We start from the raw sequence: 18,137 nt of genomic DNA, 5'->3' as shown, positions 1-18,137 counted from the left end.
GAAGGACATAACTCTTGGGACCCTCATTGGACATTGAAGTGAAGGAAGAAGTCATCCAGGACGGGTTTTATCATACATCAAGTCAAAAGGGAAACATATGCCATATGAGGATATACAAGATCCTCAAAATTCTCTGATAGAATCCTAGTCGGAGGATTCACTAATCAAGAGAGGAACTTCAACTTATGGAATTTATGGGATGATGGTATGATGTCATAAGAGATGAAGCAGATCAAGGGATTGAAGACACTTCAATCAGGGAAGCTGCTGGAAGAAGCCTAGATGACCTAAAGATAAAATGAGGTTTGTATGCTTGTATTTAATTTTTCTAATGTCATGTCATATGGTTGCAGGTAATATAGATCATCACTTCTATTGTAGGAAGCATGATCGAGGGAAAAGGATCTCCTCCTCTAAAAGGATGCAGAAAGGCATGTCACACTAGATCAACATAATATGTCCTTATATGAAGTATGACGTGATTGAATACAATGAAGAAACTTTGATTAAAAGCTGATGGGAATGGAATGTGTGAGGAAGGAAGAGATCGTGAGATATGCAACCACGATGAAGGCAATCAACATCCAAAAGCCCAAGAAGATTTGAATAGGAAATCTCCCGGAAAGATATGAAGAATCTAATGAAAGTCTGAAAAAGCTGAAGACCCTTGACAATGGATATCTTTGGGAGATATGTCAATATGTGTGCAGGATGCTGACACCTACAGAAAGATGTCGTGATGAAGAGCCACCTAGTAAGGTACGATTGGATTTAATGATATACTTGATTTCTTGAATAATATTTGGATAAGTTCATGCAGGGCTACTTACAAGTACACCTAGCATTCATGTGATGAATGGAAGAAGCATGATGAGAAAGAAGTAGTCATATGGCAAAGGTTCCAGATATGAATTATGCTACTTTCCATGAAAAAAGGAATGACATGACGAACTAAGGAGGAAAGTGATCAATGACTGCTGCCCTACGAGAAAGAAGCTCTACTAACTTTCATGACATCAAGGAGAGAAGTTGATCAAGCGGCTGAAGGACCCACGCAGAAGAAGTTGCTGATGTATTGAAGAGTCGCTAGCTAGGAGGAAGCTCTGATAGGTCCCTGATCAAGAGGAAGCTTGAATTAGATCACCCCTGATTACAAAGGAGTGACACCTGTTTTTATTTTTATTTTTCAAGTGTCATGCACTAGACCAGGACTAACAACCGTAAGTCTAGGTGAAGGCCATGAATGAAAATGTAGACACATGATAGACACAACATTCTTGCCTTCACCTAGGAAGAAAGAATGGAGGGATGGGTAATAATTTGGCATCCGATACTCTTTGAGGATGTGTAGGACATCCAAGATAAGAGTAGGCAAGAGGGCTGATATTCTTTGAGGGCTTGGAACCCAGGATAAGAATAGTCCTAGAAGGTCATACTCAGTGAACACCCGGGTGGGTATGTACCTTGAGAGACAATGATGAAGGTGTCTATAAATCAGTGGTCTCGCCAACATTGTAGCTCATGGTCTCGTGCACTATGACAATGCTGGTTGATGTGATGCTTTACAGATGGGATTACCATCCGATTCTTCTTATGAGAAATTCTTCAAATTGAGAATGACCAAGTACCATTGTAAATACCTCCCTAGTTAGGGGGGAGTGTTGAAGAAAATGTAACTAGGTTCGGTATTTATACATGTAATTTTGATTTTTGTACTTGTAAAGAAAAGAAATATTATTTTTGTAAATTATATGAATGAGTTTCTTGCTCATTCCATAGGTCTAGGAAAGTCAAAGAGTCAAAATCATGTTAAAGAGCTCTTCTTGAACATATTTGTAATGTATATAAAGCTACCTAGTGTCTAGATTAGCCCTCCAAGAGAAACACAATCCTCTTGAAGAAGGCAATATGCAAAACAAAGCAAAACACTATCATGTTGGCTTGCAAATAAAATAAAAGTAATGTCAAGTCGACTCAAACAAAGTGTCACAACGATCCACTGTAATGTCGACTTGATATGGAAGACATGATCACTATATATATACGACTAAGGGTCACCACAGGAAGACAAGATGATTGAACTCCTCGATAAGTCTCAGTGAGTACAACGAAGTATAACATCTCGGAATATGATGGATACTCTATCTCGGTGAAGGAGGAAACATTGTCTTGGCATTTCTATCATCACGGTAATCTCAACGCAGCACAAATCACAGTCATTGTAATCTCACAGTGCACTCTCTTCATAATCGAAGTCCCTGTAACATACTCTCGGCACACCTGTGATATAAGATCTCAGCATATGCGTAATAAAGTAACATCACATAACATCTCAGTAATAGTCTCGGGGTAGCTGTGTGACATACTCTCGACATTCTAAACGCAGTTGTAATCGCAACACAATCACAATGAATTTCGGTGATCTCATTGTAGCACACTCTCAGTCTCGACATAATTATGATGACCTCAATAATCCTACAGGAACACTCAGTCTCGATGAAGAGGATCACGATGATCTCACTATATCTCGGTGTATACTCTGTCTCAAGAGCAGCATATGTATAATGATGAAACGCAGGAAGAAAAATCATAGTCATAAGTCTCGGGATACTTGTGATGAGGATATCTCTGTCTCGACATACTCATGATCTTGATAGAAGTAATGAAGATCTCAGTAAAGGTGTGGCAACTATAATATCTCAGTGAAGGTGCAGTAGCAGTGATGATCTCAGACGAAGAAGAGGATTGGTGTCTTGGTCTTGGAGTGGCTCAGGAAGTCAAGGGTCATGGTCTTGGTGTTCGTCAATTGGAATCTCTATAAGAAGAATTTTGTGTGGGTTTTCCTCTCCAAGAGGGAGAGGTTTTGGCCCTGGTAGAAAGCCAACTTTTTGTGTCCTTGTCTCTTGATTATGGTAGCTATTTGATGAATTAATGAAGACACACTAACATTAAAGAAATGCTAATAAGCTAAATGTTAAATACCTCACAAATAGTTATCAAGCTAAGAAGAATCTCATTAAGTCCATGCCCTAGATTCTTCAACAATTATATGGCGCATGATCCTGGATAGTCAACACACTGGTGAATGAACAACACAAATGTTAACTTACGGGCTTGTAATATCAGTGTTTGATGTGATGCCATATTAAATGTATGTGTGATGTGTCCTGTATAATGTATTCGATTTTGTCGAGCAAAGATTACCCTCTCGTGAAGCTAAGTTTGCAGTTGCAGTTACAACTTGTCTTTCCTTCATTCTTGGAGCATTCTCGATTACAATTGAATGGTTGGCACTTTACCGTGTAGATGCCCTATACGATGTAATTCCACATAGGTTATATACTATTCTTGTGGATGGTAATTGGAGTGAGTGAAGTATTGGTAAATATGACAATTGATAAGAGTCATTTGATATGGGACTGTAACACTAGATTGACTGGGCGTACATGTAATATACACACGTGGATACATTCAATGGTAAAATTCACGCCTAATGCCCTCTCTTTATATCTCGAATTAAAGATCAAAAAATAATAAGTTTGGTACAAGTTGGTATGGCACTTCGCTTGTGAAGAAAAGATCAAGGGTTCAATTCTTGATTATGTTTAGATATTAAGTTTTATTTCTCCATTGAGTTCATTTTGTCACATAAATAAGAGCAAGTTCATTTTGTATGAAGATTAATTTAATATAAAGCTTCAATAGTTTGTGGAAGTTAGTACACTTGTTTTGAGCCAAATTGAAGATCGAAAGAAGCATTATACTCGATGCTTAGAGACATGCGCTTTTGAGGGCATGAAGATGTATCCTTATTGAACAAAAATTCTGTCATGTGCTTTGAAACCAGATGTACATGTTTTGAGAGGGTTTGTGTAGCAAGGGTAACTGTAGCTTTTGTGTGGCAAGAATCTGAGTTTAAGGAGAGTCAGCTTCAAAGACTGGTGTCAACTCAAGAATCATTTGAAGCATTTGTGGTTTGAGGGTTTATCAATGGAATGTATCGTTGAGCAGTGTTGATATTGAGTAGAGTCATATTTGATTCTAAGTTTCACTGAAACGGATACGGAAACAAATATGGATATGGGGTTTGAAACGGATACGACAAATTTTCAAAAAATCAGGATACGATATGGCAAGGAAACGACACACACACACACACACACACACACACACATATATATATTTCATATTACAATTCATCTTTTAGAATCTAGAATCTATATCTAAAAATACATAAACATCGTCATGAATTCAACATAAACAAATCATCATCATCAATTCAGCATAAACATTGTCATCATCATTAGTGATTATAATAACATTCAACATATTATCATCATCATTAGTAATGTAATAAAAATTGCTCCAGTTTTTGTGATTTCAGGTCTAACTCCTTCAAAGAACGTGTCATGCATGGAAAATGATATCTATCTTCCTTGCATGGCAATTAAGAGGCCCATGGGATCATTGGGATATTCCATCAAGACCTATTTGAACATTTCAATCTTCTCAATGTCAACTTGGTCTCTTGACTATATGCAGGGAAAAGATTGGCTAGAGAAGATTTGTTATATTGGAGGGATTTATGAAATCAAGAGCAAAATCAATGACAATTAACAAAACCTTAACCAAACTGAAAATTAATCACTCAAATAAATCTCTTTATGAAGACATTCACCAAACCCTTTTGTTTGCATTTTTGAACAACTAACTTTTTCTTAGTAAGAATCCTTGATAAATATATGGAGTGTCGTTGTTTCGAAAGATTTAGAAGAGATGCCATGAGACTGTGTTTATAGTGGGTTTATTTGCATATCTGATTTCTTCATTTTTATTATTTATTTATGGCTATACAAATTTTCACGCTTTTTAACATTTTAAGGGTGGATTCCGATCACGATTTTCGTTGATCCGTTTTTGGATTTCCAGAAATCTGGAAAAGGATCCAAAAAAAATTAAATCCTTTGGAAATGTATCCAATTCCAAATCTGAAGTTTCTGATTTTTTCAAACGCCACAAAAAACGTTTTTACAACATTTCAAACAAGAATCATATCTGTTTCCGTATCAGAAACGGGGATTCGCGTTTCTGGCAAAATCTTCAGGCGTTTTAGCTTAGATTTGATTATGGCAATGTACTTCGCAGGGTTGTTTATCCAACTAGGTTTTGGTGTAGAAGCACATTTCACTGATGATAGCGTTTGATGTACCAACAAATTTTTTTGACCAGAGATTGTATTGCAAGTTATTTTGTATTGATTATCGAGCACAGTTGGATCCAGTCTGAAATTGGTGAAACATGGTTTTCCATGGTGAGTTGAAGGTTGAAGCCTTCAGGGCAAGTTGTAGCTTGTTGAGTAGGGTGGCAGTGTGGAGCAAGGCAGGAGAGTGGAGTCTCCTTTAGGTTGGAGCTTGAAAACACTTCAGGGTGGCATGCTGGTGCTAGGGCAGGTTGGAGCCTACGTAAGGCACTGGAGCGTCCTTCCAGTCAGAGCTGGTAAATAGGGTGTTGGAGCATCCTTCAAGTTGGAGCTTGTAAACCAAGGCATTGGAGCGTTCTTCCTGTTACCCACCACTTTGTGGGTGATATGCCCAGGAGAAATTTTTCTCCATGATGAGCCTCGACCGGCAGCCAACAAGCCCTTGATGCCTCCTACTAGCTCATTGTGCATTTCTCTGCCATCTGAGCTAGCCATGTGGTCCTTCATCCACCTGTATTGATCATATGTTTGAAGGTGGGCATCCCGAATCTAAAGGTATATCTTGTCACTTGGTAATTGAGTATTGGGTTAACTTATCATGGATACTTCTGGGTATGGATTGATGGGGGGATTTGGCGGAAAGGGTGGACTTAGTTTGTGCTCCTTTCCCATTGATCTCTTTTGGTTGTTACCCTTAGATCTTAGTCCCGTGGGATCTCCTTTATTGACCATTCGGTTCTAGGGTGGTACTACTTGGGAAGCCTTGACTTTGGGTGTGTGGTCCCACTCCTTTATCCGCACATATTACTCCCTATCTGCTCACTATACCCCCATTTATCTTTTCTCTGACCTAGGTCCATATTCCCATTCTGGGTCCACATAGGGCTAATCTCCCTATCCCCTTGGCCCCGCCTTAGGTCAAGCCTAGAATGATGCCCCGAAGGTTGAAACAATTAAAAGAAAAAGTGAAAAACATAAATGGCCACATTTAACAAGAAATTGTACCACAAAATGCAAAAGATGGCTGGGACAAAAATAATTAACACGTGGGCAAAAGCCATTACATGAGCTCTACCCCAATCATTGGCCATCACCTTAGTTCCATGGGCCCTAGATGAGCCTCCTTTATCATTTAGGAACCCATGATTGTCCCAACCCCTGGAGGGAAATGAACCACCCTACCTAAAAGGGGGTAATCACTGTTATATCTTACACATCATGCTCTTGTCCTTTGAGCCCTGAGCAGTTAATTAAAGAAAATTCATAAAAGGCAAAAGGTATATGAAGAAGGGTCGAAAAATCAAGGCCGGGGCACCTAATGTACCATGATTTTTCCCTCCTATACATTACATACCCAGGTGTGGGCTTCCCCTTATCTAGCTATCCCTCTGCCCCACTATGTGGCCCAGGACTGCCCCTCATTCCCTATTCCATCTCACTTATTTGTCACTTGCCACTCCTATTAGAGGGATGTACCTCGGACATACTATCCCCTCTAAGGGGTGAAACAAGGTACTTGGCTAACCCCCTTTGGAGCTTGGAGGCACTAGCACATGCCAAAGCCCACTACGGAAGGGCATGCCATTATGAAGTGCCCATTTTACTATCCATGATTTGTAAGCTCTTTTACCCGATTATTTTAAAGGTCTACATTGGCACATGTAGGGTGTGCATAGAGAGCCATGGGCCTCCACAACAGCAGACATCACTCCACAGATTTTCATAGATGTTCAGAGACTACTAGCGATCTACTTTTGGGATGATGGTGATATGCTTGGTACACTATGCCCAATAGGCCGCCACAAGAGCCCCACACTCTTGGTGGGTGTCCCAACACTTGTACGATGTCATGGCAACATTCATTCCACCATTTGGACCATTATAGAGGATCTACAAGCATCTCCGATTCATATGGTGACCCATGGGGTCATTGATGTGCCCTCAGACCCACTGGGAGCACCACAGGTATACTACTTGGAGAACAAGGGGCCACCTCCTTGTCCATCATATTCCGAGAATTTGTTCCTCAATATGACACTTCAAGATACTATTGAGCCTTTGGAGGGCCCGACGACATGCACATACTATTATTTGTCCCCTTGTGAGGCTTATTTTTAAATTTGTGGGCTACTTTGGTGGGCTTGTCACCAGTAGGGGTTATTCTTTGCACATTATTTTATCATTAGGGGCTAACGTAGGCCCATAGGCTAATTCGAACTCCTTAGGAGGCTATATATTGATGTTAGATATATTCATTTGGATGATCACTTGACTTGTGATCTCTCTAATCATAGGGAACTTCACATTTTTTTCTTGGTGGATATTTTTTGGAGAGGAATGAATTTTGACGTATGGATTTGGGCTATTTATCTTGTCTTGGAGCTTTGTCTTGTAAACGAAATACTAGTTGGATATACTCTATAACATTGTAAGTAAATTTTGATGTTATTACTCTTGTTGCTACATACTACTAAATTCAGGGCTAGTTGCTGCATGATTGAGATGTGGAATTGAGCATGTTTTAGCTAATTTAATGTATGGGCCAATGTTATATGAATGAAATGTCCTAGATATTATTTGTCTTGATAAGCTTGCATCGTTTGCTTTGAAGTATAAATGCTTGAAGGTCACTTTTCTTTTCTTTCTTTCAACATCGGATGAAGTTGACTTTCTTGGCCTTCTTTATCAAGAAACCAAGTTCTTACTCATCATCATCCTTGACTCCATATTCCTAGGTGAATTAGGCATTGGTCCCTTGAAGGGGTGATCATTTTAATCTTCTTTTTACCATTTTCCCCCTTTTCCCCAAGTCTAGCCACATTAGGTCACCCAAGGCATCAATTTCCCGGGAATTGACAAAGGAAAAACTTCGATCTCCTATAGGCTATTGCGTTTGTGGGTCCCCTCCCTCTCTTCCAATTTTGAGGCAATTCTAATGGTGGAATCTCCGGGAATCCCAAGCCCTAGCTCTAGGATCAAATTTTGCCTAGGCATCCCCAAGGCTAGACCTCAATAGGATCAATTCAACCTTTTGAGGTAAATATTCTTGTTTGGTCCTTTCCCTTCACCTTGTTTAGGATAGGAACATCATTGATTGCTACATTCCATCCCCGAACCTGGGCTGGGTCCACTTGGCTTCGTGTGGTCCCACTTCTCAATAAAGATTATTTGTCAAGGACCATTTGGGAATCCAAGTTTCCCAAGGATTATATGGATTGAGAAACTTGTTTATAAGCCTATCCTTTCTCCCTTAACCCTCCAATCCTCAACCCTTATCCCTCGTGGACCAAGTCCTTTGCTTAAAGAGCAAGCAAGCTCCATTCTTTACTCCATCCTTGGGAAAGGGTTTTCAGGGTCACTTCTCACCTATCCATTGACATGTACTTTACAAGTGATCCCTACACTACCAGGACTCCTCCCATCGGTGAAAGTCCGTAAAGAGCAGGGAGACTTAGCCGTAGTGATAGTGGACTAAGCCTGCACCGTTGCCCTTGACCTAGCAGTTGCCGTCTTAGGAACCCCTTTTAGGTCCCCTACTGGTTTGAGTGGTAACACTTCCAGTTGGAGTTGGTAAACCAGAGGGTTGGAGCCTCCTTCAGTGGAGCTGAAAATAATAGAAGTTGGAGCTTCCTAATTGATGTAAGTTATTGAAGACAAATATTAAGAAGCGTTTAGTGGTTTTTCTCCCGAAAGGGTTTCCACCTAAAATCACCATTCTTCTGTCTTTATTGTTGTGCATTGTTTAATGGTGTTGATGAGTGCTTTATGTTTATCTGATGCTAATAATAATTAATGCTTTGTGAAGTTAAAATTAACTAATTGAAGAGAAATACTAATTCACCCCTCTCAGTATTTCCAACAGATCTTGGGTCTAGAAGTGTTTTAACACTTTTGGGTGGTGTTATAAGGGGACAATCTTGTTGTCTTCTGCAAATTTTTGCAGACTTTGCAGGCCTGTTACAGCAGGACAGCAAGGTGATTTACATAACCAACCTTCTAACCAAATATTTGATCATAGAAATACTTGTATATTTGGTGTGTATATTTTATGTACATTCAATTTGGCTACTCACATATTATATTTGGTTAGTTTTGTGTGACTTTCCTGTTGGTTTAGGATAATTTTCTACAGATTTTGCACAATAGGCCATCAGGGAAGCAACATAAAATTTTTCCAATTCTGCCATTGGACTCTATTACAAGGCACTAATCAAGCATTGGTTGTTTGGAGTCATGCAAAGGAAGCTTCCCATAGCCATTGTGGTAGGAATTGGGCTTAAAGATTGGGGACTTGAGCTGAGGTGACAGTGGGCCATTGTTCTATGTGTGCTGGTTTAACAAGTTGTAAAAGATTTTCAGCCACTGTACTAATTGAAGTGGCAACAAAATGATAGTATAATGGTCTACTAGTCTTAGTCAAACACGTAATCCAAGTAACAGGCTGTGGTCTAAATTGTCCATGTGAAATTGCCTCCAGCTTGAGCCAAAATATTAACAATTGATGCCAAATGTGTATGGTGATTCTTATGGATGGCATTTAAACTTCTCTCTGGTGTATTAATGGAATTTTACTCTCCGATAACTTCTATGTCCACACCAGAAAAACCGATCATATAATAATGCTTTGCAAATTTTAGTTCGATATTTGAAAAAGTTTGAGGGTTGAGCAATCAAGATGTCTAATTTTAAAAGGCAAGTTTTTGAAATTGAATCCTTGATTGTTCATATGATGAAAATTATTTTGTTCTTATTTTTCCAACCAATGGAAATTTTATTTCTCTTGTTTCTGATAACTGGGTAGAAGTGATATTGTAGAAGTAAATATAATAGAATTACTCTATTGCTCTTTAGAAATTGGGGCATTTTCTGGAGTGGGGTATTCATTTTCGACACTTTTGCAATGAAACTGTTATGAACAAAGTTAAAATACGCAGCAGAATACTCAGAAGATCTGAAATATATAAATATCCATGATAGGACAAATATATTTATATAAGAATGCACAGAAGATATGAGATAATGGAATGGTTACAAATGAGGGCCTGCTTGTATACCTACGCAAGTGGCTTTTCATGAATGGTTATGCCCTTAGAGACATACCTATTCTATACTAATCATTATTTATGATTGTTATATATATATATATATATATAACAGAAACAGATAGAATATTCTATAAGTGAAGGATGACAATTGCATGGCTATAGAATTCATGGTGTTTACTTAAGAATACGACCACTCATGAATCCAATATGAAAAACCTGTTCAAGACGAAAGAGAAGATAAACATGACAATTGGGCTATGAACATCATTTGAAATAACAAGAAGAGTTCAAGACAGACAGCCTATCTGTGGCTGAGGCAAACCTACACCTGACATCCAATGTGTCTTGAGCACAATTGTCTCATTATGCGGTAAAAGATAGTATTACATAATGGGTAACTGATCAACTTGCACATGGTGATGGGAGAAGACTGCTTGGGTTCACATAAGATGTTGAGGAAGAAATGTAGTATACATTAATGGCTCTTTACTTGGAAAATTAACCAATATTTCTGACTTTCTAGAAGATTCAACACTTACAACAATGTGAGAGTGACACTGTATAAGGTTCTCCGAATATTACTCAATTGACATAACACATGAACAGTTTCAGAAAATATGGATGACAGATTCCACCACCACAAAGGAGGCACAGAAAGAACATTCAATGAATTTGGCCAACTTAAAATGTTATATCCAAAAGGTAACTTGCTATTGAGATGTAAACATGTTTTTTTTTTTATCTTCTGTGCAATTTTTGTGGCCCAAATAACTTAAATTCACTTATTATAAGGTTGAGCATGGTCATGTGGCTGCTAATGAGTGGTATTCTTATCATGCTAACGTCTTCTAGGTGTAATTTCAATTTGAATAATAGGAGTCTCATCACTTCAAAATAATTTAAACTGTAGCTCAATTTATAATTTTATTCAGTCCTAATAACTGACATAGTAGTTATATTGGCTTAGAATTACCTGTCCTCAATCGTGTAATGATTTTATATACTTTTGAACATTTCGATTAGTGGTATTTGTATTTCTTGGTACCTAAAACTGTATTTCTGTTAGTGCCTTTTTGAAGGACATAGAACTGTGTTTTGGTTACTTCTGCTGCTGATTATGTATTCTTAATGGTTAGCCATTGATATTTAAGTCTTTGCACTTGCATTTTTATGCATCAGTTTGTATAAAAGAGGTTACTAAGATTAAGGATTTTTCAGATCATCGCAAAACGTCTATGGGAATCAAAGCATGGGACTCCACATCTTTATTTATCTGCAGGTAAGTCGAAAGGAAAATGTTTTCCCATGCAACCTCCCTTCTTTGCACAGAAGACATGACAGATCTTTGCTTGTGAAACCAAAGTAAATTCAAGCACAACAAAATAACAAAAAAGATCCTTGCTTGTGAATAAAAGTTGAGTCGAACAAAGTAAAATCACATTCTTTCTGCTGTACTTTGCTGAATCTAAGCAATGGGATGAATTCTATCAGATGTAATGCTGGATCCTGTGCTGAATTTTAGAAAGGAACTTCAAGGTATGAAGGAATTCCATACCATCATCTTTTACTAATAAAATTATATGCTTTTATGATCTGTTACCCCTCACCCCTCACAACATTTGGTTAGGGCACAGGAGAATGTCCATCTATAATTGCCACAGTTCGTAATATCACTTATATGATTCTCTGCAGAAAAGCATGGACTGAAGATTTCTGTAAATGATATTGTCATCAAGTTTGCGGCACTTGCTTTGAAGGCCGTTCCTGAAGCAAATGGTATGTTTCTTCTTCTTCCGTATTTCTTTTTAAACCAAAAATCATTTTCTCATGTTTGAGCTTGAATTAAGTAATTTGGATGAAGTCTGATAGAGACAGTTATAGTGTATTGTGACTTTTATGGCCTTTCTATAGACGAAAATAAAGTTTGCCATTCTGGGTAAAGTTGTATAGGAAAAGCGCAATGCAATTTTTAATGGGAAGTTTTGGGCTTTTGAATCTATATTTTAATATAACTGAGCGAGTTGAACTTAAGTATGGTATCTTAACAAAATCCATCTTCCAAAAGGTGGTTTGGTATTGTTAGCTAGCAGTTATTTATTTTTATGATATCTGATCTAGAGATGATTATTTTGGAACCTTACTTACAGTTTTGTTCAACCCCTATTTGTCTGTCCTCTAAGGGTCAGAATCTAGATATATGAAACAGTGGTACCATTTACTACATTATCTCAGAAGAAAGGCATAAAAACTAGTTGTTCAATGCTAAGATATTCACTATCTGGCCAATTTGCAGAAAAATGTGTTCTTATGAAAAAATATAAAAAAATTTTGAACTTTGAAAATACAGAAGCATTTTATGGCTGTCGAACTGAATAGATGTCTATTTCATCCCTTCAGGCCATCAATTATTGGTTTCTTCACTGCACTAATCTCATGCCCTAGTTAGCCTACTACCTGCAGGCTGCAGTTACAGTAGCATAACTGCACAAAGACTGGGATTTGAAAGTCTTTGAGCATCTGAATAAAATGGTGCTCCTTTGTTTTTTTGTTTTGTTTTGTTTTTTTCTCATAAATTCATTTTTATTTTTTGTATTTTCTTTGGCATACAAAGATGATGACATTCATGTGTGCATTTTTTTCATCACCTGTTATGGTTTCTTTTAAGTTTTTCCAATCAAAATGGTTTAGCTAATCTTTTTTATTTATAAGCTCATTTTTCATGCTTAATATTTTGTTTGGCATTCAACGATGATGGTATTCATGCACACATTTTTTTCAGCCGTTCTTATGGTTTAGTTAACTAATATGGCCTTTTTTGAAACAAATTTATATTTCACTGTTGAAATGAAATTATATTAATGTCCACGGATATTCAGAACAGGTCAATGGGACCAGAACGACAGGACTTGATTGAGTTTGACTTGAGTTGTTGAAAGATGAACCAAATTGGTTGTTTCATGCAGCCGAGTAAGTCAGATTTGACCAAGTCTGTGTTAGTATGACATGTTCCCTGATGACCTGGCCTAGGTGCAAAATACAAACGAAATAAAATAATAAAAAAAGGGACCCTAATCCTACCTAAACCCTAACTCACTTTTCTAAAAGGTTGCTTCGACTTATTTTGCCACATTTCAATTTCATTGCTTGCATTTGGGGTGTTTGGAGTTTGATTTGCTTAGTGGACCTTGCCTGCTTTTGGAGTTGATCTAGCGTTGACTTGGAACTAGTTCTAGAGAGGAATTCATTTATGAGGATTCAGCATATGATGATGTTACTGATGAATATGGGTGATGGTTCTTTACTGAGTATTTACTTTTTAGGTTACGTTGATGAGTTTTTTTTTTTTAATTCAGGGGCCATTTAAAGCTTCATCACTTATATCTCATTTCTCAGAAATTCAATTTACGAATCATAATCATTTAATATATTTAGCTTGATGTGATCTTCCCTATATGCAACGTTGCATGAGGATTCAGCCTATGATGATGTTACTGATGAATAACAGCTCATGGTTCCTGACTAAGTACTTACATTCTAGATTATACTTTCATGAGTTTTTAAATTCAGAGGCCATTTATAGTTTCATTGTTCATGTATTATATTTCAGTGCATCAATTAGTTTCTCAGAACTTCAATTTATGTATCTTGAACATTTTATATATGTAGCTGAATGTGATCTCTACCATATGCAAATTTCCTTGTGACATAAATTAGCAAACTAGCATATTTGGTGTTTAATTGTTTGTATTTCCATTGTTGTGCCTGAATTTGTATATTATACATATAGTTAATTTTTGAAGGTTATATTTATTTCTTTATTTGTCTGAGTTCACTCTGAGTTCTGTGATTCTGAGTCCTACTGCTTCTTTGTTCTTTACTTAGAGGACTCCATTCTCATGTACAATCATTCAAAGTTTTTAGATTACAGTTTCCTCATCAGGTTCGATATCCTTTGGTCCATTGCGGAAGTTCTCTGTAGTTCTTTGTTACCCACCAAAATGCGTAACCCTATAGGAGAATATTTTTCTCCTATTCTTCACACCCGGCCATCCAGCCAGCAGTCCTTGGCAGCCACCAGTAGCCAATGAGGTGCCACTATATCTCTGCCACTTGCATCAGCCATATGCTTCTCACCCATTCAGCGAGAGCACATGGACAAAGGTGGGCTTCCGATCAAAAGGTACTTTGATCATTTTGCAATTAGATGTTTATGCGTGTTTATATTTGGGCATTTGATATGGATTATTGAGTGATCTAAAAGGAGGATAGGTTTTGACCTTGATCTTGTTCTCTCACCTTAAATGGGGGATTAATCTTTGATCCTAGCCCAGCGGGACCTCCCATAATGGCCCAATGGGTATAGGAGGGGCACTACTTGGGAAGCTCTAATCGAGATAATGTAGCTCCATCTATCCCTATGTCATACTTGCCACTTTCCATCATACATTTCAAGCCCTTATCTCACATCCGTTCTTTGTGTTTCACTAACCATTGGTTAATTAGGATTTGGCATCCATACATCCACATACCTGGGTAGGGCCCAAAACTTTGCCATATGAAGTTGATGCAGCTAGAAAAAATAGAAAAATCATATCATGGCCACAAAAAAACAAAAGAAAGAATATCAAAATGAAAAAGATGGCCAAGATATACAAATTACCACATGGGAAAAAGCCTAGCATGAGGTCTACCTCCACCCATTATGGCCATCACCCAGTTCCTAAGCATATGTTGTTTCCTTACATCATAAGAAGGAACCCTTGCATGTCCCAACCCTGATGAGCAATGAAGGGACTCATCATTATGGGGTAATACAATTGCTATACATCATTCAAAGCACTCTATAACCCTTTGAGCTACGAGCAATAATACAAAGAAAAATGAAGCAAAAGTAAAAGACGTACTAGAGGGGTGGAAAAACAAAGTTCGAGTTGATAGCTCATGCATCCATGATTGCTCCCTCCTCACATCTATACATTTGGAATGTGGATCCCCATCATGCTGGACCCTTTGACCACGACACTTGGCCATGAAATCTTCTCCCCTCCATACCATCATTACTATTCACTAACACCTATAAATTGAATGGTGGATTGGGGAAATGCTACTTCCACTTGGGGGCTAAAAACGCCTAATAGGGTTGTCCTTTAGCCACTCCTAACTAGGGAGGAAACACTGTTGTGAGCTTAAGGCCTTGGTTTTGGAAGGGAATCCTTATTTGAAATGTTAAATAGCCCATTACATCCAAGCTTGTTCACTTAGATGCAATAATATTGTCCTTGATGATTGGTTGCTTTCACTAGACTTTATGTTGTGATTGTTAGGTGGTTCAGTAGCCTATGACTTGGGCACCCTACCCACAGGTACCGAAGGCCCATAGATTTTTATTGGCACTCACAGGTGAAGTGTTGATAGCCTTGGGCCTCCAAGCAACAATAACACATCACATATGAATCTAGCCACATCCTGCAACTAGAACGTTTTCCCACTTTGCCTTGGATTTGGTGATTCTTCAGGATGATACACTTGGACCAGTATGCCCCCAGGCCGACCTTAGCACCATATAAGGGATGGTAGCTGATTCAAAGCCTAGATGAGGATGGTCTCACCTTTCTAGATTAGGGAGCACCTGGAAAGCCCTCAATGTTGGAGCAACGATGGACATTTTGATCAGTTGGAGACCCCGTAGACCACTTTCTGGTTCCCTAGTTGGATTTTAGGGCCATAGAGAGACATTGATGGAAATTTGAGGGTTAACCCTCAAAGGATGATTTTTAGGTGTTGCATCATACTTGGCACTCTAGAGCACCAACACTTGGCATTTGGAGCTTCATTCATGGATGACATCAACCTTAGAGGCCTTACGCTCACATGTGTGGGATTTTATTAGCATTTATGTTGAGAACTAGTGGGTTGGCTTATAACCAAAGGATTATTGTGATTTAACTTGTGATTAGTGGGATTTTAGGTTAAATTAGAACTTATCCTTCTCCTAATATAAATAGAGGAGAAGACTTTTCATTTTGATCATCATCAATATCACTTAACTAATTTGGCCTTATTACCTGCCATTTTGTGGGTGATATCCCTAGGAGAATTTCTCCAAGATGGTCCTCAGCCGACAACCAACAACCCCTTGCAACCACCAACTAGCTCATTGTGCCACTTCTTTGCCACCTGAGCCAGCCATGTGGTCCCTCACCCATCTATCATGATCGTATGTTTGAAGGTGGGCCTCCCAAACCTAAAGGTATGCCTTGTCATTTGGTAATTGAGTATTGTAGTTTACTTATCATGGAAACTTTTGGGCATGAATTAATGGGGGGATTCGGCGGAAAGAGTGGGCTAGGTCTATGCTCTTATCCCCTAGACCTCTTTTGGATGTTACCCTTGGACCCTAGTCCCGTGGGATCTCTTTTACTGACCTTTGGGCTCTCGAGATGGTACTTCATGGGAAACCTTGATTTTGGTTGCGTGGTCCCGCTCCCTCATCCACATACATCACTCCCCCTTCGCTCATTATAACCCCATTCATCATTTCTCCCACTGGGTCCACATTCCTCCATTGGGTCCACATAGGGTTAGCCTCCCCTTCCCCTTGCCCACACCTTGGGTCGGGCCTAGAACGATGCCCCGAAGGTTGATGCAACTGAAAAGAAAAGTAAAAGCATAATTGGCCACATTCAACAGGAAAATGTACCACAAAATGCAAAAGATGGCCGGGACAAACACATTTAGCACGTGGGCAAAAGCCAATGCATGAGCTCTACCCCATTCTCATGGCCATCACCCTAGTTCCTATAGGCCCTAGATGAGCCTCTTTTATCATTCAGGAACCCATGATTGTCCCAACCCTTGGTGGGCAATGAACCGCCCCACCTCAAAGGGGGTATCCACTATTATACTTTACACATCATGCTCTTATTCCTTGAGCCTTGAGCAGTTAACCAAAGAAAAATCATAAAAGGAAAAAGGCATATGAAGAAGGGTGGAAAAATCAAGGCCGGGGTAACTCATGTACCACGATTGCTCCCTCCTATACATTATATACCCAAGTGTGGGTTTCCCCTTTATTAGATGCTCTTGTACCATGGCATGTGACCTAACATTGCCCTCCTCATCTTACTCCGTTCTATCACTTTGTCACATGCCACCACCATTTGAAGCTTGTACCTTGGACATATCATCCCCTTTAAAAGTAGAAACCACCTAATAAGGTACTTGGTTAACCCTCCTTAGAGCTTGGAGACATTAACACATGCCAAAGCCCACTATGGAAGGGCATGCCATTATGAAGTTCCCACTCGTTATCCATGGTTTGTAAGCTCTTTAACGACTTGTTGTACTGGAAGACAAGGGGATGCCTTGGATCTTATGCAGGATTGTAGATGGTCTCCATTTTGGGTTTGGTCTCCCTATACGGGGTCCTAACTCTCCAGAGGGCTACATTGGCACATGTAGGGTGTGTGTAGAGAGCCATGGGCCTCCATAGCAGTAGACAACATTCCATGGATCCCTAGAGATGTTTAGAGATTTGCTCGAGTTTCATCTATTGGATGAGGAATATGCAGTTGGATCACCATGCCAAGTCGACCCCACAGTTGTATCATGCACTTGACATATGACCCAGGACCTATATGATGATGTGTCATCACTTATACCACCATTCGAGCCTTGCATATGGTCGACAGGCATCTTCGATCTATTTGGAGACCCATGAGACACTTGTGTGCCCCCACACCCATTGGGAGCACCATAAGTTTACTATTTGGAGAACAAGGGGCCAACTCCTTGTCCACTACTTTCGCGAGTCCTATCTCACATTTTGGCACCTATGGACTCCATCAAGCCTCCCCTTAGGCCCAACGACATGCATTATTGATCATTCGACC

General features: G+C 39.0%; 1 protein-coding gene across 1 annotated transcript in view; it reads left to right on the top strand.

Moving 5' to 3' along the window:
- Window positions 1–18,137, top strand: part of LTA3 (Dihydrolipoamide acetyltransferase, long form protein) — a 240,140-nt gene that overhangs the window by 104,305 nt on the left and 117,698 nt on the right. The window contains exons 8-10 of the mRNA XM_089402121.1: window positions 11,464–11,524; window positions 11,737–11,781; window positions 11,938–12,021. Of these exons, the coding sequence (XP_089258247.1) occupies window positions 11,464–11,524; window positions 11,737–11,781; window positions 11,938–12,021 (190 nt within the window). The remainder of the gene's footprint in view (window positions 1–11,463; window positions 11,525–11,736; window positions 11,782–11,937; window positions 12,022–18,137) is intronic.

The sequence above is a fragment of the Pinus tabuliformis genome, chromosome 2_1 (assembly GCF_031772625.1).
Source record: "Pinus tabuliformis cultivar Carrire ecotype Pingquan chromosome 2_1, CPIR1, whole genome shotgun sequence".
Lineage (NCBI taxonomy): Eukaryota > Viridiplantae > Streptophyta > Pinopsida > Pinales > Pinaceae > Pinus > Pinus tabuliformis.
Note: the sequence above shows the minus strand (reverse complement) of the source record. Positions and strands in the feature narration are given on the sequence as shown.